Consider the following 25,229-nt stretch of genomic DNA (forward strand, 5'->3'; position numbering starts at 1 on the left):
TGATTTAATAAAGGAGTATAGGTTGTTTCAATGGATGTTTGAAAGACAAAGGCCTCAATTATATGCCTTTTCATAACTACTTTTTTTATCACGAGATGCACTTTGTCAGATACAAAATATGTTAAAAACATGTCTCGTCAATGTCTCTCTCCATTTGCCAGTAAACTAAATGATTTCAAAATTTCTGACCTCATTCAACGAAACTTCAAAGTCATTAAAATTAATCAAAATCAAACCCAAAATTGCTATTAAAAGCAAAGAAAAATCATTTACAAAAATTAATAGCGTCACCCTCTCTCTTGATTCTGTGTGATATTTATTTTGAAGCTGTGATTTAATGACGAGATGTTCGTTGTTTCAATGGGTTGTCGGAACATATCTATGCGCTTTTTCTTTTTGTTTGTTTGTCTGTCAAGATAGCTACTTCGACAGATTCAGAGGATATACTTGCTAAGATTCTGTCCGAACCTCTTGCCTTATTTTTAAGAGAACGACCAATGGTACTCCTTTGTCTAATACTCCTACAGGAGTTTGGAGTAGTATTTCACAGACAAAAATCGTATCCAGAACTCGCCATATTTGCCGTCATTAGGTCAGTCCAATTCCCAAACGCGAACCAGCTGAACTCTTCAACCCTACTGACCTGTTTACATGGATAGTTGGATTAGAACAAATTCATTAGGAAGGAGTTCTGTACATTAGTCACAAAAATTCCCGGATATATTGGTTTGTCCAACTTATAGTTAAAGATGAAAGTTTCCAATATCTGCTTTTTCTTCTTCGTTTTTTGTCAGGTAAAACATTCCGTCATGTTTAGAAGGTGTACCTGTCTGAAAAGAGGTGCTTCACCCTACTGAGCTGTCTAAGCGCATAGCTTGGTACAACAAAAAATATATGTATTCATTAAGAAGGAATTTTGCACATTAATAACAACAAAAGAAAAACAACTAAATAAACTTGGCCTTCACCACTAGGACCAGATACTCTTTTAAAGCAGCAAAGAGTATGGGAAACTAAGCACTGAGAATTATGATCAAAGATGGGTTACCTTGAAGTATCTTAAATGCTCTTTAAGATACGTTTAGTAAAAACTACTAGCACCGCCGATAGGGCAACGTTGCCCAGAAAAACTATAAAAATCCAAATCAAGTTTAATTTTAATTTTTAAGAATTTCCATTACGACTAAAGGAAAAAAATTCTTTGAATTCAATCTCAAAGTCCTTAAACTATGCAAAAACTTTGTTATTATACTTTTTCTGGATAAACGGCTAGTGCTATACTGGCATACCGAAAGTAGGCTAATGAAAAAAGGTAGAAATATAGACATTGAGTCTTTTGGCGCAATGTCATTTACCTCTCAGTTTAAAACAAAAGAAAAACTATAAAAAAAATCTTTTTAAGGTTTTTAAATATATTTTAGATGCCTTTTTGTCTTCTTATCAAATAACTTGATCCACACCAGTTTCCCATTCTCTATTACAGCGAAACATCAATAGTCAATAGAACTGAGAACAAACTGAACAACCCAACCGAATGCAATCACGCACGCTAAAACTCCGAAATTTGTGAGACAGCTTTGCAGCCTATCTGTTATTCCAACTATGTGTGAAGAAGCAGAGGGACTTCCAGATTCAACTGATGCTGATTTGGCTGCATTTTCAGCTTCCAATTTTCTCCTTTGAACTTCGTCTGACATTTTCTACATAAAAAAGAAATCTTTAACATAAAGAAATGTATCGACTTAATGCTAAACATTTTTTTTTTGTATGCACCAGGTTCGATTTTAAGAGTCTTGAGAAATCGTGAGATGCGTTAGGGGGAGGGATAAGGTACTTTTACAGAAGGGTGTTGGAAGTTAGAAAAATAATAAATCTGACGATTTCTGTGTTTGTATATTCTAAAAGTAGAATAGAATTCACTATAACTGGAGCATTTCAGAAGACTTTTTGACGAAATAGATACTCTTAAATTTTGATTTGACATCAGAGCAACAGTTAGATTTCTAACTTATAAGTGAAAATAAGTAAAAAGGATATCAACCAACAAATGAGGGTCAATTTCCGCACAAAAAACTAATTGGCAAAATAAGTTTTTTTTACAAAAAGCAGTGTCTTCTGGTATACATACATTACATTAAATGAGCCTTGACTATTCGTGAGTGGGATCGAGGAGGAAAGATTACGTAGTTTCATACGCAAGGGCTCAGAAACTAGAGCCAGATAATTCTGCTAGGATTATCTATTTCCGTAGAAATGTGGGCACGGGATATTAAATTAAATTATTGCATATATAGCTTATGAACAAAAGGATAAGCCCTTCCCAGGAAGTGGCTTGACGGATGTCAAATAAATTTAAACTATATAAGTTAAACTTACACGACGTTAAATATAAGACTTGAAGAAAAAATTAGACGGATTTCCCATTCTAATCGTTTTACCACCATACATCCCACGAGAAAAAGAGAGAATAGCAAATGAACATTAATACAAAACTCTAAACCCCAGAAGTCACCTGTGGTTATATCTCAAATGAGATAAGATTTTTGTTTTGTTAGAACAGCAGAAATACACCTTAAATTTCTCCCAAAATGTCACGCACATGGTCTGGATGCACGCGAAGGCCGTCTTATTAAGTACTGCTTCAGCTATTTTGCTAAGTACAATTGCTTTAATCCTGTTATGGCCACTAAGCATAGCTAATTCCTTGATGTCTTTGCACTTGGAACATTTAAAACATATCCTTTCTGCTTGTTCACAAATTGCACATACGGAAAAGACAAATGCAACAACAGGCACCCATTCAGAAATTTAGTTTGGAAAGAGAGTGTAGGTCCATTCAGCAGATTCTGTTGAATGCACTAGAAGTTTATTTAGTCAAATAAAAACAAGTATTAGATTACAGAAAGATAAAGACAGTTGAGGTAAAAGGGATCCATGCTATGAAAAAAGGGTAAAATAAAAAAGTTACTAAAAAAATTGAAATCAAGCAAAAAACTTGATATGAAGCAAAAAACTTTAACATTCGAGAGTAATATTATCAGGAGAAGGTGGTCGAAGAGAGCATATCAAACTGAAGAGATGGATAGACAAAGCAGTTTCATCAGCAAATTTACGTAATTCAACTTTTTCAAGTAGAGAAGATAGCAAGATGCATAAATACATTTTGATTTTTCAACTTCCACCAATAATATATGAAGGAGGTGAGCTCTGAGGGCATGGTGAGCTGGAGAGCAGTCGGCCACAGAGGTAGAATCAATACAAATGCAACACACTTAGAGATTAATTACTACTTAAGTATACATTAATTAATAAAGCAAGTAATCAGCAAGATTACCCTAGATTTTCCTTAATAGGGAAGAAGACCACCAGAAAAGGATGAATCACTTACAAATTGATTTACGGGTAGAAAATAAGTTTCATTTCCAACTTATGAGGTTTTTGATTTCAAATTCGAGCTAACTGTCTACCACTCAGCAATGGAAAAGATTTTGTGAAAGAAAGGGTTCTGAAATGGATTGCCGTTTTCGCAAATGTAATTTAGGAACTTGACATGTAGTAAACATTCTTGTAGAGTTCCAGTAGCTTTCTCATTTAAGAAATTATTTACTAAAAGGGACGCTATTTTTGATTTCCTGTGGATCCTGCAAACCATTGTAAAGAAAAAAAATATCGTTTCTAAATGAGTTCAGGTTTGTATATAAGTTAATGCGGTGGTGAAGGAAGAATAGTAATTTAGGTTGTTTTTTAGTGGAGGGTGGCTGAGTATTAACATGTTTTATTTATTTTGAGATGCGTATTATTCAAAAATGTGCTATAAGACTTTCCTTGGCAAAAAATAGACCTGTTATTATTATTCTAATGAGTTATAAATGAGATCGTAAATATGTCAGGATTTTGAGTAGAATGAGAACGGTACAGGCCGTTAAGCCAAAATGTTTCTGTGCTTGTCTAATAATATAAAACAAAATTAGCTCCCCCCCAGCACTAAAGGCAGTCATAAACCAATGATTAGCTCTATCTTACCTCATAAATTTCTGGGAATAGTTCTTTGACTACACTTTTCTTCAGATTGAATTCTAAACTGGCAGCAGCCCAGTTCCGCTTTTCATAATCTGATGTTTCTAGACTTCCTAATGTAGGGCTTTTTTCAAGCTAAAAAAAAACTTCAATAATTGTATACAAGTAGAGCCGTTCCACATAAATATGGTTTTGTTCGCCATGAGATCAAAAATGAGACTTTTATATGTAAATGTCTAAATGATAGTTGTAGATAAACACACTAGCTTATTGATGCAATACTAACTGGCGCTACAACTAGTAGCTTTAAAATTCAGCTTTATATTTGCTTACTTCACAGGACCAGTCGTGATTGGACAAAAAGACGTGTTAGTAGCTTACCCCTAACTCAAGCGTCTTAAAGTGCCAAGGACATCAAAACAAATTCATATTCTGTCCCCCTCTTCTGGATCCGTTTTGAGTTTATTTATAAATAAGAACCACAATTTTCAAAGATTTTTCTTTAGGCTATTTAAAAATTACGAATTTTTTAGGACAGTACCACATTTTGGTCCGCGTTGCCACGTTGAATCGTGAAAATAAACAAGAAAAAGTAATTGGTTCAATTTGGCAATATTTTTTTTGTCCACAGACTCCAAGCATTGTCCGTCTGTAGAGTCCTAAAAGAATTACACCTTCAAAGGAAAGCTACACTTTCTTAAGCTGTTTGGTGAAAAATGTTTAAGCTTATTTTCTGCTGCTAAACTACACAACCACATATAGAGTACCTTAAAATACCAAGGACACCATTTTTGCAATGCACAATTTAGTAACAAATCACACTACACTAATATACGATTTGTAGTGTTTCTACAATTCAAACTCGGGTCCAACCTTGACGAAGCGAGTGGAACAAAAGCTAATCCTGGTTGGTAATCCAGGAGGTTAAAAACAGAAGAAAAATCAAAACTATCTTTAAGCTATTGTATCCGGTATACAGATGAAAGTAACGATAAAAAACTTTGTAGAGTTTAAGCAAATAAACTTAAATCCGATTAGATAAATATTTGGTGCAGGATGTGAATCCCCCTCCACCAAAATTTTTACCAGCTCGTAAAAACATAACAAAAATGCATATAGTCAAATTTTCGATGTGTTTTTCATGTTTTTTTTGTAACCACCCTCCCTCCGGACGAAAGTCCTACATACAATATTGATTACAGACATCCCTTTTACATAACTATATTCATTAAGAAGAGAGAGAAGGGGGAGGGTAAAAAGCTGATGAAATACATAACAGGAAACACTAATGCTAAAAGTAAAACAAAAAATAATTTAATTTTAATGTGAAATATACCGAGTATCTCCAAATGTCAAGGACACCAAAAAAATCCCTATTTAACCCCCTTTACCCGTTTTAGGTTTATTCATACTTGAGAACCGGAATTTTCTACGATCTGTTTTTGGGCTATTTCAAAAGCCTAAGGGGAGTACCACGCATCTGTCAGTGTTGCCACGTTGAACCGTGAAAATAAATAAGCAAAGCTAATTGGTTCACTTTGGCAACACTTTTTGTCCACAGACTTCAAACATTATCAGTCTGTTGATTCTAAAAAAGACTAGACCTTCAAAAGAAAGCCGTACGTTAAGCTTATGTTTTGCTGTATAACCACATATGGAGTCTTTTCCCATCAAAATGCGAATCACAGATGTTTCATACTTTATACAGCTTTTTAAGTTCAGAAATAACCGATTCAAACCATCATATTTCCTTTTCACTGTTCTTGGTGCGGTAAGAGAAACCAGACATTTCCACATTTACGTTTTAATGATAATTCTAGACACATAGGTTATTAATGCAGTACCAAACGTGACGTTGTCTATAATAAATGCATTAAACATATACTTGTGATAAATGCATGAACATAACACGTGATAACATATTTGTAATTGAATACTTAACAATTTAATAAATGTAACAACAAATCTAAACAAGGAGGAAGGAGATAATATTTTTTGAAGATAAGACAACAAAAGGTACAACTTGTCTTACCATGCATCTGACGTTAATTAATGTACCCTAGGTTTTCATGTATATTCTTAATGATAATTTCAGGGATGCAGGTTAATGCTGCAGGACCAACTGGATCTGCATCTGCCATAAATGTATTAAACCCATATTTTTAAATAAAACTGTGAACACACCATGTGACAACACACTGGTAAATATATATCTCAGAATGTAATAAGTATAACTGAAAATGACCGTAGGCTATTTTTTAGGAACGAGACATGAGTTTTTGCAGGACAAAACAAGATAAGGCAAAAATTATCTTAAAAAGCGTTTGAGGTTAGTAGAAGATTTAGGGAGCTTGAGGTCATATTATTAGTCATACATAGGGAATTTATGGTAGGCACGCCACTTGTCTGGGTAGGGAATTTAAAGTGCCGAGTCTTTATAGGCAGGTGTGTATTCTCCTGATGAGCCCTTGAGCTGGGTGGTCACCTTTGAACTATTTTTCTTATTTATTTTATTTGTTTCTTAATATTCGGTACATGACGACTTATAATTGCTTACGACACGACTGCCTGTCCATGGATTATTCTTTGCGGTTGATTGTGCATCTATTTAAATTACTAAAGTAGAAAGTAGGAAGTAGGACATTCTTCCTTTCTCCTTCTGTCTTTTTTTTTATTTATTTTATTTTCATGGTATGGATTTGTTTCTGTGTTTGTGTTGTTGCACTGGTCATTTTTTTTCAATATAACATTTTAGGCGAAATAAGAACTCGGGTTCAGTTGCCCAGTTTTTCATTGGGATCAATAAAATCCAGGTTAAAAACAAAACTTTGTTCAAAACTGAATTTTCTTTGATCCACTTCTTCAAGTATATTTCAAGTTGTATTTCAGCAATGGCCAATCTAATTAAAAAAACCGAACAATAGAATAGTAAAAATTCTAGGAGCATTAAAATATTAGCATTTTTGAAACTGGCTTTAGCAATGGAACAAACTGAATTTTTTTTTAACAATTAGCAAAGCAAAAACTTAAAGGGTAAAGAAACTAAAACTGGACACCCGGTTCCAACTATTAGTAACCAATGTACTATTTATAGGAAAAAGGCCAATATTGTCTTTCATTGGTCATTTCTAACTTTCAAAAGAAAATTATATCCTTCCAAAATTATTCTCTAGCCTTATTTTATGGTACACCAGTACTAATGATAGCAACAGAGATATTCAAATAGGAATTCAAGAAAGAGATCCTGTTAGGTTTATATTGCAGAACTAAGTTAGTCACAATCAATGTTTTACAATTAAAATAATTACAGTGCTAGCTATTGAAAAAAATACATTCAAATGCATATCTTTTTGGTATTCACTTTATCAACTTTTTTAATTTGTTTAACTTCAAATTGTAGTATTGGACTCAACATAACTTGGAAACGGGTGTATAAGCTACTGCGGGAAAAATTAAGGCACTTCAAAAAATAATAAATTGAAAATTAAAAATAACTAAATTGAAACTAAAAATTAGAAAAATCAAAAATTTTAAAATGAAGATGTTTCACTGAATTAGATAATGCAAATTAAAAGAAAAACAAGAAGATCTCACAGAGAGCTATTAGTCAAATTAACAAAAGACGATTTTTCAAAGAATCAATTTCAAGTTAAATTAATTAGGAAACCTTTTAATAGCCTACCTAGTAGTAACCTTGAAGGGAAATTTCTTTGCTGAAATTGCTGGAAAGATTTAAAATTTTGCTAAATGAAACAATCAAAATTATGAAAAATTCATTATTTACCATGAAACTAAGAAGACCAGTAAGGATTGTAGAAACACTCCATGCAGGATTCCAGGTGTCAGGATGGTAGTCGCTTATGGACAGACAAAGCCTTGTATTGACTCTGAACCTAAAAGCAGGCAAAGGATTGAAAAATCCTAACTTTAAATTACAATATACAAAACATAGGTGCAACTTTCAAGATTCAAATTATTTTCAAATCTCAATAAAGTACAAAAAGCTGGTTCTAGTTAGTTTATAGCAACCAAAAGACGTCCAGAGTGAGTGAATGATAGAGGCTTGAAAATGAGATCAATCTGCACAATCAAATGCGCAGTATGAAATGAAAATTGCCTGATTTTGGAGACAGTTTTCTGACTATTTCCTTTGATTATTTAATTCCATGGTTAATTTCAATTATATCCTTTACTAATTCTTTAGTTGTAATGATTAGTTACTCATTAATACTTTAGTGGTTCTTTTTTTCCTTATTTTTATTTTGTTTGACTTATTTACAATAAGATACAACCAACAGGGACTCTATCCATACCAATTCAAAACTAGGAGAGAAGACGAAACTTTAAATGAGATTAATGGATTAGATAAAGATATTAACACACAGCTGCTACATGAAATTCACAAGAAACTGGAGAATCCCCACAGACCCACCTCTCGATGAAAATATATTTTTTTACCAATTAAAATCGTCAATTTAGTCTATCAATTAAAACCATTAGAATTAATAAAAATTACTTTCACAGAAGACATCGAAAACGGATGTTCTTCGAACCAAAGTCAGAAAAGGGGGGAAAGACAAGACTAAACATGAGTTTATGAAATAAATATAGAAATTCCTTCATACTGTGAAGTGAATCATAAGATAACATCACTGGACAATCCTCATTTAATTATCGATGGATGAAAATCATTTTTAATGATGAAATTATTAACTCATTGAATCCATTAAAACAAATTAAAAATTATTTTTAATTAGATACCACAAACCAAAGCTCCTTCAAACCCAAGCAAAAAATAAGATAGGGGAATACTTTACGTGGGCATATAGAGTAGGTTAGAAGTTAACACATACTATAAGAAACTCGTAAGAAAATTTCACAAGACAATCGCCATTGAATTGTCTCTGGATAAAAGAATAAAAAATTATTAATACAATTCTTAATCCAATTAAGCCAAAATAAACATTTTTTTTTTAATGAGACACTGCAAACTAAGGCTCCTTCCAACCCAATAACAAGGATATGACAAGACTAATCATTAGCATATAGATTAGAAGCAGAAATATATATATATATATATATATATATATATATATATATATATATATATATATATATATATATATATATATATATATATATATATATATATATATATATATATATATATATATATATATATATATATATATATATATATATACCAATCCTGAAATATTTTGAGCCTTCATGTCAGTGACATCGTTTTCGTCTGTTTTTCAATAAAAATATACTTCATTAAATTAAGATAGCATCTATGATTTTGCATTCTGTAAATTTATTGTAATCACCCTCGTTTACAGGCATACATTTGCATTTTTTTTTCTTTCTTTTTTTACAGCTACACTTACACTGTTTGCCAAAATTAGCCACAAAATTATTACACTTATTTGTCATTTATTTTGCCTTATCTTTTAAACATTATTTATCTGCTCCAATAAAATTTGAAACTTTCCACCTGTTTAACATCTATATTAATATACTTAATTTCTAGCAATTAATACAATATTTGACTAACTCAATATGATTAACATTATTAATACATACGATTTTTAGAAATCAATTTCATGTTTAATATACCCATTTCTAGTAATATTGTTGAATTGATACATGAAACGAGTATCAGGCTGAGGATTTAGTCAACTTTACAATACTGAACAGGTTTATTACATTCAAGCTAAAATTAACTGCTTATCCAATCAATGAAAATAGATAATAAATTGTGTTTTCGGTTAATATTAGTGTCTTCTACAAAATGGAAAGAAAAAACAAGAAAAGGTAAAAAAAATACGCCAAAATCATGCTGAAAACCACTTTAAAAACACGATTAAACCATTAACCAATCCAAGGACCAAATTTAAATTTACAACTCAGCCCACAGAAAGAGTTTCAGTTCCTTTTAAATTCTGAAAAATCATCATAAAAACTAATTTCAAAACACGATTAAACCATTAAATAAACCAAGGACCAAATTTAAATTTAAACCCAGCCCAAAGAAAGATTTTCAGTTCCTTTCAAATCCTAAGAAATTATGCTAAAAACCAATTTATAAACCCGATTAAACCATTGAACAAACCAAGGACCAATTATTAACTTAAAACCCAGCCCATAGAAAGAATTTCAGTTCCTTTTAAATCCTGATTTCTTTGCTAGTTCTATGTTGAGAGTTCTTTTTTTCTAGGCCTGTATACAACAATGTCATTTCAAAATATAGGAATCTACCTTAAATTTTTATGTTCCTTAACCCATATTAGAAATCCTGTTTATTGACTCAATTGCAAAAATGTCAGTAATATCTTCAATTTCACCATCGAATTGCCCTTTTTGAAATCAAATTACAAATAGCAAAGTTCTTAAGTTACACAAATACATGATCCAACTTAACCAGACTTAAATTAAACGTTAACTTAAAACTTAAGCCAGAAAATTACATTTGACAACACAACTAATATTACTCGTGAAAAAAAATTGGTGGGGAGGAAAATAGAAGATATTTACCTTCCACTTGGGGTGATCATATAAATACTAGGGGGTTTGAAGGGAAAATCTATGGGAAAGACCAGTTTTCCATGGTAATAACCACCTTCATATGGACTATCTTGTGGTCCTTGCACTATATAATGCCTGAAAGAAAAAGAAATGAATTTTATATTTTGACACTAAATAAATTGAATGATTTACCCTTCTTTGACTGAGAAAGTAAGAATGTGCGAAAAAATTTGGTTTCTTTTGGAGGGGTTAGAGGAATAACTCAAAAACTATATGAAATTATAGATATAATAACGAAATTCATGAGGTTTTGGGTAGAAATGGCATGGTTCACTTCGAAAAGTTATGATCTTGTGATACCTACCACCTGAAGACAGATTAAGGCTAGAAACTTAGATTGGATACAAAATTTTGCCTTAGATAAACATTTTTCGACATAGGATATTTCAATTCTCTGCTCTGTCATATACTCCTTCATCTCTCTTTATCCCCAAAAGAAAAACCCTGCTTGCGTAACTACTTATTGGTGTCAAGATGGACCTTTTACGAATCTGCTTAACCACAACCATGACTGCAAATGATGCTGAAGGGTGACCTTGACAAGTGGCACCCCTCGAGGAAACGATAGCCTAGTAAACAACACAACATTACACTGGTCTGACAAATCAATAATTCTCCTAGGTTTTGTTTGCTTCGGTAGGCTTTAAACTCTTCCTGGAAGAGTTACCTATTACAGGTTGCCTCCCCATTGCTTCCCGCCAAAACAAAGCATCTGTGGACAGCCAAAATCTTCAATTAGGTTAAACTGATATAGAATCTTAATTATTGAGTAGTTTCTAAAATAAATTTAGTTATTGGTTAACATTCTTGGGCATTTCTTTATTTAAACTAGCTATAATTAAAGCAAAATTCATGCTTTATTTTTGTCTATACTGCTCTGCTAAGCTTTTTTTTTCAATTGCCTTTAACTGGCCCATGTCTAAGTTTCAGTGATTTTTGACTACATTATAACAGTTTTCAAATTCTTTCATTCATTTTTTTAACACAGTCCTCCATTGTTTTGACAGTAACAGAAGAAAATTTATTCAAATTTTTTAATAGCAACATTTGTTGAAAAAAAGGAGAATATAAGCTTCCCTCTTGAACCCTTAAAGTTACACCTTGATTCTCTTTGCTACACTATGCTCTTTGCTTTGCTACGCTACAAAAAATTGTGTGTAGCATAATTTTGCAATGATAGTTCAATGCTACGTTGATATGACACAGTCATCTATTTCAAATGCATGGATTTATTATGACCACCAATAAAAACTTCTTAGGTTAATTTTTTTTAAATTTTAGCATTATGCAATATTACCAGGGACTCAAGAACTGCATTCAAGAAATTTAAAGCACAAAAGACAGTCAAAGTAAATTTTGATTATTGAAATGATTAAGTGGAAACTTAAACAATCACATGTATTTTAATATTTAAGAAAAGTTCGGCGCTCAATTATTAATTAAAAAGGCTTACATATATAGCTTTTGGTAGCAGTAGGTACACAATTAAAAAAAAGGAAACAGGTGAAAAATCAACATAAAATAAGATGAAAAGATATAGCACAAAACAGCTGTTAGTGGCTTCTGGCCCTTTCGTTAGGGACTGGTTGTACCATATTGAAGCCATTGTACATCACAATGCAGCATGTAAAATGACTGTTGGTGAAATTATCAATGTTGTGCAAGACAGAGCAGCCTCTAGTCTGATCAGGACAAGAAGTAAAAGTAAGTAGGTAGGTTAAGAGGGCCTATCTTTCTGTTGAAGATATAGTTGTCACTTTCGTGCCCCCAACTAATTAGCTCTACTTATTTACTTCCATGTTTCAACATGGCAACACTGACAACAAAAGTGGTCCTGCCCTAAAAAGTTAATAGTTAAAAAAAATCTTAGATAATTCACGTTTTAAGGTATGAATAGACTTAAGATAGGTCCCGGATGAGAGGCTTCAAAATGTTTCTCTGTTCCTTGATACTTATGATAATGCAAAGAACAATGAGAAGCAAGATTTTATTGCTGATGTTGAATTATGAAATTTACTTTATTCAACTATAATAAATAGATGTATTTAGAATAGATGAATGTCAATCCTAACAGAGCATTAATTCTTTAGTCAAATGGTAGATTTTTATTCTAATTCTGCTATCAAAAATCATAAGGGACTGTATGCCACCATTTAGATTGGAGATTCTTTGAAGGTACAAACTGAGATTTCTAATTGTGGTGGTTATTACATTTTAAAACAGCATTGAAAAACACATCAAATGCATGGTTTATCTTCAAGCTAGCAAATTTAAATTTCATAATAAAAAAAAAACATATGGAAATTAAACCTAACAAATACAATTTTCTATTGTTAGCTAGTCTACACGAATCAACTGGATAAATCACAATATGAATGCATCTGATGTTGAGTAAATTGGTAAAATAAGCTTGTTTCTATCAATTAGAATGATTAACACGCGAAGCATTTTACTTTTCAACACTCTTTCCAAATATTCTAATCAATACAATCACAAATTTCATTTTGAGCTCTAAAGGGCTATGTGGATTGTATGAAGATAAACGGTATCTTATGTTCTTGATAGTCAAACACAATTTCATTTAATATTTCTGGTTCAACATTCAATTATCAAGTCAGATTATCCAAAATCTTTAAGCTTCAAGGTGAAATTATTATGATTTTTTTTTCTTCACATACTGCTTCAGCTTCTTCTTGCTAAAATTATCAATTCAATTCTCGGTCAACCTTTTCAAACAAAAGTAACTTGTAATTTAGCTCAGTTACAGTAAAAGACATAGGCCACCATTTTTTTTCTCTTTTTTTATACAATTCTTTTTTTTCATTTTGGGTGATATATTTTAGGCAAATTTATAATGTAAGACAGAAATCGAATGGAAAAAAAAGAAATAGGCTTATGCCATTTGATTCCCAATTCAATTCTGTTTTTTATAAATATAAATAGCAATGAAGAACATACTGCCTTTCCATATCAAACAAACACAACATACAAACAATAGGTAATTTTTTTTTCAAGACAGTGTAATTCAATTCAGTGAATATTTCAAAGACGGCCCTACGTCCAAGGGCCATCTTCAGCACAACACCAGGAATATATATATATATATATATATATATATATATATATATATATATATATATATATATATATATATATATATATATATATATATATATATATATATATATATATATATATATATATATATATATATATATATATATATATATATATATATATATATATATACTTACATTAAAATGAGAAAATTAAAACTAAAAATGTTAAAAAAAAAAAAAATTGAACAGCCTAAATCAAATGGCATGTTTTCATCTTAGCTCTGCCAATATTAAAAAAAAGCAATAAAAAAAAACAATATCAATGTGGAACTGCCTAACTTTAAATTGACTTTGCAATAGCTCGAATTAGTATATTGGAAAAGAGCATTCTGTGTCATTTTACTTTGAACTAATTGGAGAGGGGAGGCGAACTCTGCAGGCCCACTAAAGTGACAGGCCCAAAGAGCTATTTAAGAGCAATACATCTTTACAGTGGCTGGCAGAGGCCTCCCTAAAAATGGGCTAATAAAATTAAGAAACAATTAAAAGCAACTAATGATAGGTGTAGAAATGATATGAAAAATCAATTTACAGTTTTACTGCAACACTAGGAATCAACATCTTTTCATTTTCCAAAAATATCCTCAATAGCATCTAGATCTGAGAATTTCACAGGAGGCTTTTCACTAAACATCAGCACCAGATCACTGAGCAAATATGGTCCATTTTTGATCTAATATATGTTTAAATCAGTGTAGAAAAGCATCTCGTTACTAGCAGTTATGACAAGCAGAGCAATAAAATATGTATATTTCTTAAAAGTTCAAAATATGCTACTGACAATTCTTTTACGTGACTGTGAAGTTTAGCATCGTTACGTCATAGTAAGATTCCATATAATTTACTAAACTGGCAAGTAACAAGAAAGTATAGATAACCTACATCTAATGCAGAAATTAACTCTAACAGTGGAAGAACATTCATGAAGCAGCTTTTGAGCTCAGAGCACAGTTTGTCAATCATAGACAGAGCAATAGCACTGCCTAAGCAAAGAGTGATGTAGGCCCAATGTATTTTATTTTTAGACCAGGACACTTCGTATTAAAAAAGTTGTCACAGAAACTTCAAAAAGGGCCCATTGTATTGGTAATTCAATTGGCTAGTGGCCTTTTTAATAGTTAAAAGTGATTGGAGGGTAACCAACACCCCTCCCATGCCCATCGTTTTCCCAAACACGTCCAATCAAAATTTCTAGATAGCCATTTTGTTCAGCGTAGTTAAAAGTCCCGGAATTATGTCTTTGAAGATGACACCCCCCACAGCCCTTAGGGCAACAGTTGTAAATTATATCCTGGGGGTATATAAGGTTTTTATAAAAAGGGTGGTTGTAAGAACTTTGGAGGGGTCTCAATGAATTGATAATCAGAAGTTCCATGCCCTTTTCCTGATATAAAGTGACCAGAGGGCGGATACCCCCCCCCCCACACACACACACCTAGTATTTTCCCAAAATGCATCTGATAAAAATTGTACAACAGTCATTTGTTGTCATAAAAACTTTGAATAGGGCTTATCTGATTGAAAATTGAAGGGACCCGTACCCTTTTTAATAGATGAAAGTGATTGGAGGGCAACCGACCCCCTCCCACGCAATTCATTTCCCCAAACACATCCATTCAAAATTTTGAGATAGCTATTTTGTTTAGCATTGTTAAGAGATCAATAAATTATGTCTTTGCAGATGACAACCCCCCCCCCCCACAGCCCTTAGGGTAAGGGTTGTAAGTTATCCCCTCAGGGCATGCAAGGTTTTTTATAGAAAGAGTGGCCATTTGAACTTTGGATGAGGCTCATTGGATTGGTAATTAGAAGTTCTGGTGCCCATTTTAAGATTCAGTGTGATCAGAGGGCAGAAACCCATGCCTCATATTTTCCAAAAATGCATCTGATAAAAATGTTCAGATAGCTATTTGTTGCTGTAAAAACTTCGAAAATCACTCATTTGATTGGAAACTCAAAGGGCTGGTGCCCATTTAATAGACAAAAGCGATTGTCATTTAGGATGACTATACCCCCCACAGACTTTAATGCAAGCGTTGTAAGTTATGCCACAGGGGCATATAAGGTTTGTATCAAAGGGGTGGTCCTGGAACTTTAGAAGAGACTCATTTGATGGAAATATACAGTTATAATTCCATTATAAGAGTCAAACATGATGGAGAGCAACTAGCCAATCCCCCCCCCCTTCCTGACAAGCTCTTTTCCTGAAATATATTCAATTGAAATTATGAAGTAACCATTATGTTACCAATAGTCCAAAAATCATTTAGCAATATCTTTAGGGTGGACCAGGGGCGGATCCAGCCTTTCGTTCTAGGGGGGGGGGGGGGGATTCTTACCGAAAAGAGTGGGGGTAGTGTCCTTTTTGTCGGCCACAACGCTGACTTTATGTTTTACGTTTTAAGTTTCCCTGGCGGTCTATTGTTTAACGAAAATGTGGTTTTCATATATTACAATAATGATTACAAAAAACTGTACTTGATCAACTGACAACTGTTTACAAGCCAAATTCAAGCTTCCTGGTTCCACTGTTCACAAACCCGTCGATTACTCTGTCAATGCTGATATCGATGTTGCGGTGCACATTAAGGAGGGCCAAACCATTGAGTGTAGTTTTCCCCTTCTGTGCTCTGAGCCAGGTTTTCAGTTTGCGTAAAGTTGAGAAGCTACGCTCGGCAGATGCCACACTCACCGGAAGAGATATAAAAATATCAAGAAGTGAGCTGACATAAGGATATAGGTGTCTGTCACATTCCTTGGTAGTTTCTTCCACTGAACTAGGTAAAATACCTCCTTCTCTCTTAACTCGAGGATATCTACTTCTCCACACATGCACCTCTGCCAAAATAAGTGTTGCCCTGGTAGACGGCACGGTTAAGCCAAGAAGTTGACGGTACATGCTAGAGATCTCTTTGACGGAAGATTGCAGCAAATCATCAGTACAATTCATAATATTTGATGGCAGCAGTACGGTAAACCAGAAAGAGTTCAGCGTGTCTCTTGAGAATCGGCTCTTTAAGTCACTTATGACTGAGTCGAGCATAGGTATAAAAACAACACGTCGATAATATTCTTCAGGCGTAGTATAAGGAGGATTATTTCGATAAACCTGTCTATTGTGTAATCCTTGGAACTTCAACATCCAATTGGATTTTATCTGACAATTCTTTTACTTGCTCGAATACTAATGCGAACTCTTCGTCACACGTTTCCCGTCGCTTTGCAAGAATATCCAAAAGATCGGAAACGTGGCTATCGGCAGCACCCAAGTCCAAAGTCTTCTTCTGGAATAGCCGACTAAGAGGCAAGGTCAGAGCGCAAATACTGTGTAGACACTGAAGGGAAACCATGAATTCCGCACTATGTAACGCTGTGACAAGCGTCTTTGCCTTCAGAGCGGTCACTGATTCACTCCAGTGACTAATAGATTCCAAAGTCTGGATGATTTTTGGAAGTTCGGACACAAACTGCCTAAGCGAATCGTGTCACTCGATCCACCTCGTCTCGCCGATTCCCGTGAGCTGAGCTTCTAGAACCTTATTCAAGACGTAATTTCTCTTCGCAAATTCATTAAAAAATGCAACAACTTCTTTTATAATGCCAATGACATTTCTGATGCTCGAAACAGCTAAGCTTCTTGACAAAGAAAGGTTCATGGCGTGGTTAAAGCAGGGACAACGAGACGCATTTTTAGCTTTTTTTTCTGAATTTCAACTACAGCACCACAGTTATTTGATACCATCATTGGACACCCATCCGTACCGATTCCAACACAAATTCAAACCCATTTCAGCTAAAAGGCTTAGAACTAGCCGGCCAATCACTTTTCCGTTGACTGTCGGCTCTTTATCTGCAGTGGAAGGTTCAAAGGTGGCATGATGAACGTCAACAAAACCTATGAAGTCCTCGCGTCTATGGTTATCGAAGGCATAGCAGAGAGCTAAACTAAGTTGCGATGAATGTAACACATCTGTTGTCTCATCAAAAATGATGCTGTAATACCTTGCTGACTTTACTCTTTCTAGAATGACACCTATAACTTCTTTCGCACAACAGTCAATCAACTGGTTTTGAGTTGTTTTGCTGATGTCGATAGCATTTATTCCTGATGTTTTCAGTTGTTCCTTTAATTTACTGTCGCCACTTTCAGCACGATAACGTAGTAGTTCTCAGAAGTTTCCTTCATTGGAAAGCGGCATGTCATCCAAGTTTAAGCTGCCATCATCCCAATGGCCCCTCAGTGGAATATTCTGCCTTCCTAGAAATATGATTGATTCCAGAATTGGCTTTAGCCTCTCTCGGTTTTCTGTTACTTGCTTCATTTGCTGTTCGTTGACGCGATTATTTACAGATTCGTGTGGAGAATGGTAGGCTCTTAGAAACGACTTTCCAGCCTCTACTGCGTCATGATGGTACCGGGAAGTATCATGTACTGTCAGGTCTCCATCTTTTCCCAGTAACTTAGCAAATTTTGTGACAGGCTTTGTGACCAGCTTTTGTAGGGGAACCTGTCTGTTTGAACCCCCGCTAGCCCCAGTTACAAAAAGAGAGCAGTAATTGCAAAAAAGGCCTTTCTGGGCAGCAGAATATACAAGCCAGTGGAAACTCTGCAAATGAGAATCGTTCAAGTACCTTTTTTCGTCTTTCCCCCGCTTTAAATGAACAGAATACGGCATTTGGCATCCAATCGGGAGTTTCCACGGCCTCTCCAGAAGCTCGCACTTTATTCGGTCGTCAATGGCATGCATTGTACCGATGTGGATCCCAATATCGTTTTCCGGAAACAGGGTCGGGGGTGTTGTTGGATGATCACTCTGAACGCTAACGGGGTTAACAGAAGATTTGAAAATTTTAGGAATTTGCCCGTGTTTGCCACTTCCAATAGAACTAATTGAAGAGCAACTTGCAGTTGCAGTTACACTTCTGTTCTGCAAGACTTTGAAATGACAAAGCTGTCAAGCGTCTTTTGTCCACGTTTTCCCGACATCATGTTTGTTTTTGACACTTCAGGTTCGGTTGCGTTGTGCAACCCCACCCGCTTCCAATGTTTACATCGAACAGGGAGGCGAGAACTAGCTAAAATTTACCGGGTGAACTGTTGCTATGCTGTGAGGTGACAAAAAATACTCGAGGCTAACTTGATAGTGGAAAAGCTGTGGAATGAACGTAATGTAAAAAGGTTTTATAGTCTAGTTACAGCAGTTAGAACGTGCGTTAATGCAGACTTCCGCGAGTGCAGTAAAAAAATAATTACAGCCCGTCTAGGGGGGCGATCGCCCCCCTGGATCCGCCCCTGGGGTGGACACAATCCCCCAGATCTAATGGGCAAGGATTGTAAGTTATGCCACAGGAACATTTAAGGTTTTTATGCAAAGGGTGGTCATGGAACATTAGAAGAAGCTCATTTGACAGAAATGTATAGTTCAAGTTCCCTTTTAAGAGTCATACATGATGGAGAGCAACTATCCCCCCTTCTACTACCAGATATCCTTTTTTCCCAAAACGCATTCAATTGAAATTATGAGACAGCCATTTTGTTACCAATTGTCAAAAAATCTTTTAATAATGTGTTTAGGGTGGACACAATCCCCCAGAGCCTATGAACAAGGGTTGTTAGTTATGCCTTGGGGCATATAAGGTTTTTATTGAGTGGATAGTTGTATAAACCTTGGATTAGAAAGAGCCCATTTGATTGAAAGTCAGAAGTTTTAGCACCATTTTTAAGACTCAAGAGGAAATGGAGGGCAATCAGCCCCCCCCCCCCTGTCAAAGCCTATTATTCCCCAAAACATGCCAATCAAAATTTTAAGAGAGCTATTTTGTTCTGCATTGTTGAAAGGTAAAGTAAAAATGTCTTAGGAGATATAAACCTCCTCACAGTCCTCAGAACAAGGGCTGTAAGTTAGGCCATTTGTTCATTGTTCACATATTATAAATGTTATTGAGAAAGGTATGCATGTTTGAAATTCACTTTCCAAAAAGATGAAAAGCATTCAGGTGAGACTTTCAGAGAATGTTGAGGGGAGTGTTAAACTAATTCAAAACATTTTATCCGAATGCATATCTCCAAAAGGGTGTAAGACACTGAATATATTAATTTGGAAAATTCAGGAAATGATAAGGGAGATGATCAAAAAGGCAATATTTGCAAGCTACCAATACTACTACAACTAACACCATTACTACTACCAGACTACTACATTTACAGTATTGAGGAAAATTTGAACAAAATCAAAAGATGCTATGTGCATGCCCATTGTCCAAATAGCATATCTCAAGAATCGATTTGGGTATTAAGTTGGAACTTTCAGAGAATGCTTAAAGGGGAAGATCATCTCACCACAAGGCAATATATGCACATTACAGCTAGTTCTACTGTTACTGCTATAATTACTACTTCTATTGAAAGTACTTGTAAGGATGAAGATGAAAGCATTGAGACGAAATTTCAAAAAGTATACAAACACACAGGTTATCAAAAGATATATCAGCAATGTCATAGCAATTGCTAATTGTTATAAGTTGGAACTTCCAGGACTTGATGAGAGGGATTTTCTACTCATCAAAAGGCAACATGTTAATACTACTCCTGCCAGTAGTAGTACTGCTATTCAATACTATTACTATTGAGTTCAATACTACTACTGTGACAACTTTTACAATTATGCCTAAGGGTTTTGAAGGTGAAATTATCAAGGAATTTTGATGGAGGAAGGTGAATTGAATCACAACACCCCATCTGTATGCAGGTTGTCTAAAGGGTGTAACAACAATATCTTAGGGATAGTTTGGTTTGTGAAGTTGAAACTAACAAGACTTGTTGTGAGGGATGTTGAACTAACCAAAAGAAAATACTTACACTATAATGCTACAACTTCTACTCATACTACTACTACTGCTACCATTGTTACTACTTCTATTGCTACTACTGCCACTAAAGCTTGGGCTACTATTATTAATTATTTACTACTATTAATCTGCTACTAGCCTACTAGTACTACTATTAAAACTAAGGGTATTAAGGCAAACAATTTAAGATGTATAAATCTGCATGGAAATAATTCAAAATACACTATGCCCACATAGGTTGTCACGGGGATGCATAAAAAAAGCTTCAGGATTGGTTGCTGGTATTAAGCAGTAGTGTATGTTGAAGGGGATATTGAAGAAACCAAAGGTGGTATGTGCATACTGCTACCAATACTAATGCAACTATTGCTATTATGCAAGCTAAGTGTATTAGGGTGAAGGATTTAAGGAATATTCAGGAAGATGTTGAACTAACTCGAAACAAACTATAAGCAAGTGGATTTTCAAAAAGGTGACAAAGCAATATCTGAAGAACGAATTATATACTATTAAGTTAGACCTTTAAGGATAAGCTGTGGGGGATTTTGAACTAGCCAAAAGGCACTATGTGTATACTATTATTATTACCACTACAGCTCCTGTAACTAATGAAGCTAATACATTCCTTAATTGAAAAAACTGTATACATTTGGGTTTTGGAAAGGGCATATAAGCAATATCTTAGGTGACACATATCTAAAATAGCTATAAATATCATTGAGACTTTTAAAAGAGCTAATTCCATTCAAAAGTAAAAGTCCCAAAACCCATATTATGGATTCTTATAGGAAAAACTGAAAAAATATACAATATTTCTCCATGAAATAGACTAGGCCAATAAAAATGAACATACAAATTCCACAAAACAAGTTTTTCAAAGAATAGTAAAGAGCAACTTTATTTCTTCTCATTTTTGGCTTAATGGAGCTCTGTACTTTTCTTTTAAAATTTGTTTTGTGGAAAAGTTTTTTGAATTAATCCTAAGAAAATGATTGTGTACTGAAGCATCTTTTGTTGATTCTTTCATTCCAGTAAGATCAGTTTGACCCAAAGTTGAAATGGTTACAAATCAGCATAAGTGGGCATACTGCTTGTTGTGCAGGCTTTATTTGCTTAGATGAAGTACTAGAATTCTACAAATTTTGTATAGACTTTCAGTTAGGCTTTACTTGTAAGAAATTTTTTTTATTTCTATTTGCTTTAAATAGCACAACTTTTGGCTTCTTATTAATTCAACACTTAAAGTAAACAAGTGGCTGGAAGAAAACAATTGCAAAATTATAAATACAAAGAGTATGTATAGTTTGGGCTATACGGGGGATGTCTCCCTTTGTCTGTTAAGGGGGGGAATGTGGGTGAATTAAAGCAACCTGTAAATATTTTGGAATGTTTTAAGATAGCTTCTAGAATTTTAGTGTTTCCTTATAATGAATTGGACTACTAAAAATTTACCCTATTCCTGAATGTTTCATTAGCCTTGCTCAACTAAGATAATAGCACTTGGAGTGCTTAATTTTATACAAATATTTTATTAAAATGCATCTTTTATAATCATGGATGGAGGGCATTTAATCTTACATATCATATAGTTCAAAAAGTTAGGATAAGCTGATGGTTATGACTGGGCTTTTAAGGAGTTGCTTTCTATAATCTTGAGAAGCTTTTATTTGACATTTAAATTTAGACTAAATGAATACCCTTACATCTTAGCCTATTTTAATATAGTCATTCTTCTTTGCAAATTTGTCATAGATTGAATGTATTCTAGATATGGTCTATCTATAATTTAATTAGCCTATGTAATTCTAACTTTAAAATCCTATGCTCAATTTTAGGCTTAATCATAAAGTGTGGGTAAATTTTTCATTGTTCATATTATTGAATTACAAATAAAATGAACATACCACTCAATGCCTTTTTAATCTCTTTACAGATATAATAATCATATATATTGCAAATTCTGTATGTTGTAAGCCTAGGTTGGTTGTTTTAAGTTTCAAACCAAATTTTTAAGCCTTTTTTACATCCAAAAACTAGAAATATTTTTGTCATTTTCTAGAGCTCGAAAAGGGCTCAAATTTGAATTTGCAATATAAATGATTATTATATGTAAAGAAATTTAAAAAAGGTATCAAGCAGTAGGTCTATGTTCACTTTATTTGTAAATCAAGGCTAATATGAACAACAACAAAATTCACCAAAGTGGGTGTCTGAAATTAAGCTAAGTTTCATGGTTAACTATCAGTGCATTTAAAAATGTTAGTGGTGTATATGGTCAGAATATCCAAGCTAAACAAATATTTATTGGGAAGAGGTGGTGATCAACAGTCAAACTACTTGGTATCTTACCCTAATTCCAGAGAATGAAAAAAGCTCCCCATCAATAATTTTACTGGACACTACTAATAGGCTAGAATGTCCTGGACAGGGACATCATTATTTGGGGAATTGTCTCCCCTAGTAATTTATGGAAAAAAATAATTGAATAGCCGATGCCCAATGACTATCTAGATATGGAGCCCTCTTGCCCCCCCCCCATAAAAATGCTGGAGATTCGCCCCTGGTTTGTGGCCCCAGTGTGTACACCTTTCCAAAATAAGATTTTAGCCTACTACTCTGATGTAGCACTCAGAAATAAATGATATTACCATTCAAGTATATTGGATGGTAGTGGTTCTGCAGTTATGTATGGCACTGGATCTTTTTTCAGACGCATATAGTCCTGCTTAAGCCGAGATACAGCATGATTACTAATTTTTCGGCTCATGTTTCCTATAATTTGAATATTTCCAAAAATCTAGACATCTTTTAAACCAAGCACTTGTGACACAAATTTATGAAGATGGCAGTGCAGCAATTGAATTTCTGTACTATCTAACCTTTAGTGGGAAATAAAAAATTTACTAGATACTTTTAACTACTATTACTTTTATCCGAATAGGATCATAAGCTAGTATGACGAAAGGACAACAATAAAAAAAGATTTCATAATACAACTTGACTGTTCTTCCATATTTTGCTGAATTTATTATTAGAAGAAGGACAAGTTATATGTTATATGATATTACGACTTCGGATGTTCCAATTTACCATTTAGTTCAACTACATTGATAAAGTAGGGCTGTTCTGCAGTTTTACATGGAGTAAACAGATTAAATACTGATAATAACCCGTTATGGTCTGGGTTAATTCCAGTTTGTCTCGTATATATCCTAAAATTAATGAGACTTAACTTAAGTATTCATTAACCAGAGGCTTAAAAATGAAAGGTAATTACCAATATAGGAAGGATTTTGGAACCTGAGCTATCCAAAAATTTGTCTTATTATTACACCCGTGAGTTGTCTGTTTGTTTGGTGCTTTTCCTATCCCCTAAAAACTGAACTCAAAAACCCATTTCATAATCTCCTTATTATTTAATTAATGTAACTGGTAAAATCCTCTAAGGATACAAATGATGAGAAAATATACATTTACGCTCTAAATGATCTATTATCTCGTGAAGAAATAAAATGGTTCATTTGCCAATAGTAATACTTTGCTGCTGTAATAGAAGACTACGTTGCTACTGTACAATATTTATATCAAAGAAATAATAGCCTGTATACTGACAAATGGGCTCTTTTTCTCCATTTATTAATGTAATTTGCCAAGAAAAGTAATTTTTAACCGATTAATGCCCAAGCCTAGATACAACTGCGAATCCCTGCTGAATTTTTTCAAGGGAAGTCATTGAATTCCGATTTAGAAGTTTTTTAGTGTCAACAAAGAAATAGCACCCATTAGTGCTATGGATGTTAGCATTTGGGAACAATGGGAAAATCCGGGTAAATCTTTACTTATCAAATTAGTCTATAACGTAAGAAAAAGTAGTAAAAAATATGAGAAAACAAGAAGAATTCGAGTTTTATGCATGAGGTTTCAAGGCGGAATTTCACTGTGTAGTTTTGATACTGTAGACGTATTTTCTTCCGACAAACTATGCATCGGCCTTGCTTTGTAGGAGGCTCAATGATGCCGACAGAATCCTTCCTCTGAAAACATGTATCGCTCCACGATCCCCCCCCCTCTCTGTCGACCGTACTAAAAGACAGTTGCTGCAAAGACCCTCCACAATTTTTCTCAGATATGTTAGATGTGACAAATTTCCTCCGTCATCATTTTCGTGGAGGTGACAGTAGAACTTTTAAACTGTAACGCCATGAATGCACAGAAGATTCTGATCTAACATCTAATATCATTTTTGCTTCCCACAATGGGTCTATAGCAAGAAAGGGCGTTGTCTATGACGTCAACACTGCTCAAACTTTGGTTTATAGTTCTTCACAACGGCTAGCAGTAGGATAAGTAGATCTTCGTAACACTGCTTGAGCGCGGTTTGCTTGAAACATGGGCCCAATAGTATCAATGTTGGTTGCGGCGCATGAAACTTTACTGTCATTCCATTTGGTAGCTAAAACAGATCCCAACAACCTGAAATCAAAGAACCCACACTCTTTCTTTTCCAGAGTCTTATCCAAAGAGCACCCACTCAAGCGATTTTCACGGACCGTCCTAGTCGCCCCAAAACCAAGGCGATGAAGCTGAACATGCAAGTAATAGCTTGTAAAAAAAGTGGTCGAAATAAACTTCATAAACTTCATGCTTTGATGGGTC

General features: G+C 34.1%; 1 protein-coding gene across 1 annotated transcript; it reads right to left on the reverse strand.

The window, feature by feature from the left end:
* Nucleotides 1-879: 879 nt before the first annotated feature.
* Nucleotides 880-23,365, reverse strand: LOC136027010 (ubiquitin-conjugating enzyme E2 J2-like). The gene is made up of 5 exons (XM_065703905.1): nucleotides 23,222-23,365; nucleotides 10,555-10,680; nucleotides 7,802-7,910; nucleotides 4,024-4,152; nucleotides 880-1,700 (listed from the first exon to the last, which is right to left on the reverse strand). Exons 1-5 carry the CDS (start codon nucleotides 23,338-23,340, stop codon nucleotides 1,491-1,493), a joined length of 693 nt encoding a protein of 230 aa, XP_065559977.1. The 5' UTR covers nucleotides 23,341-23,365; the 3' UTR covers nucleotides 880-1,490.
* Nucleotides 23,366-25,229: the final 1,864 nt, after the last annotated feature.

Source organism: Artemia franciscana, chromosome 5, assembly GCF_032884065.1.
Source record: "Artemia franciscana chromosome 5, ASM3288406v1, whole genome shotgun sequence".
Taxonomy (NCBI): Eukaryota; Metazoa; Arthropoda; class Branchiopoda; order Anostraca; family Artemiidae; genus Artemia; species Artemia franciscana.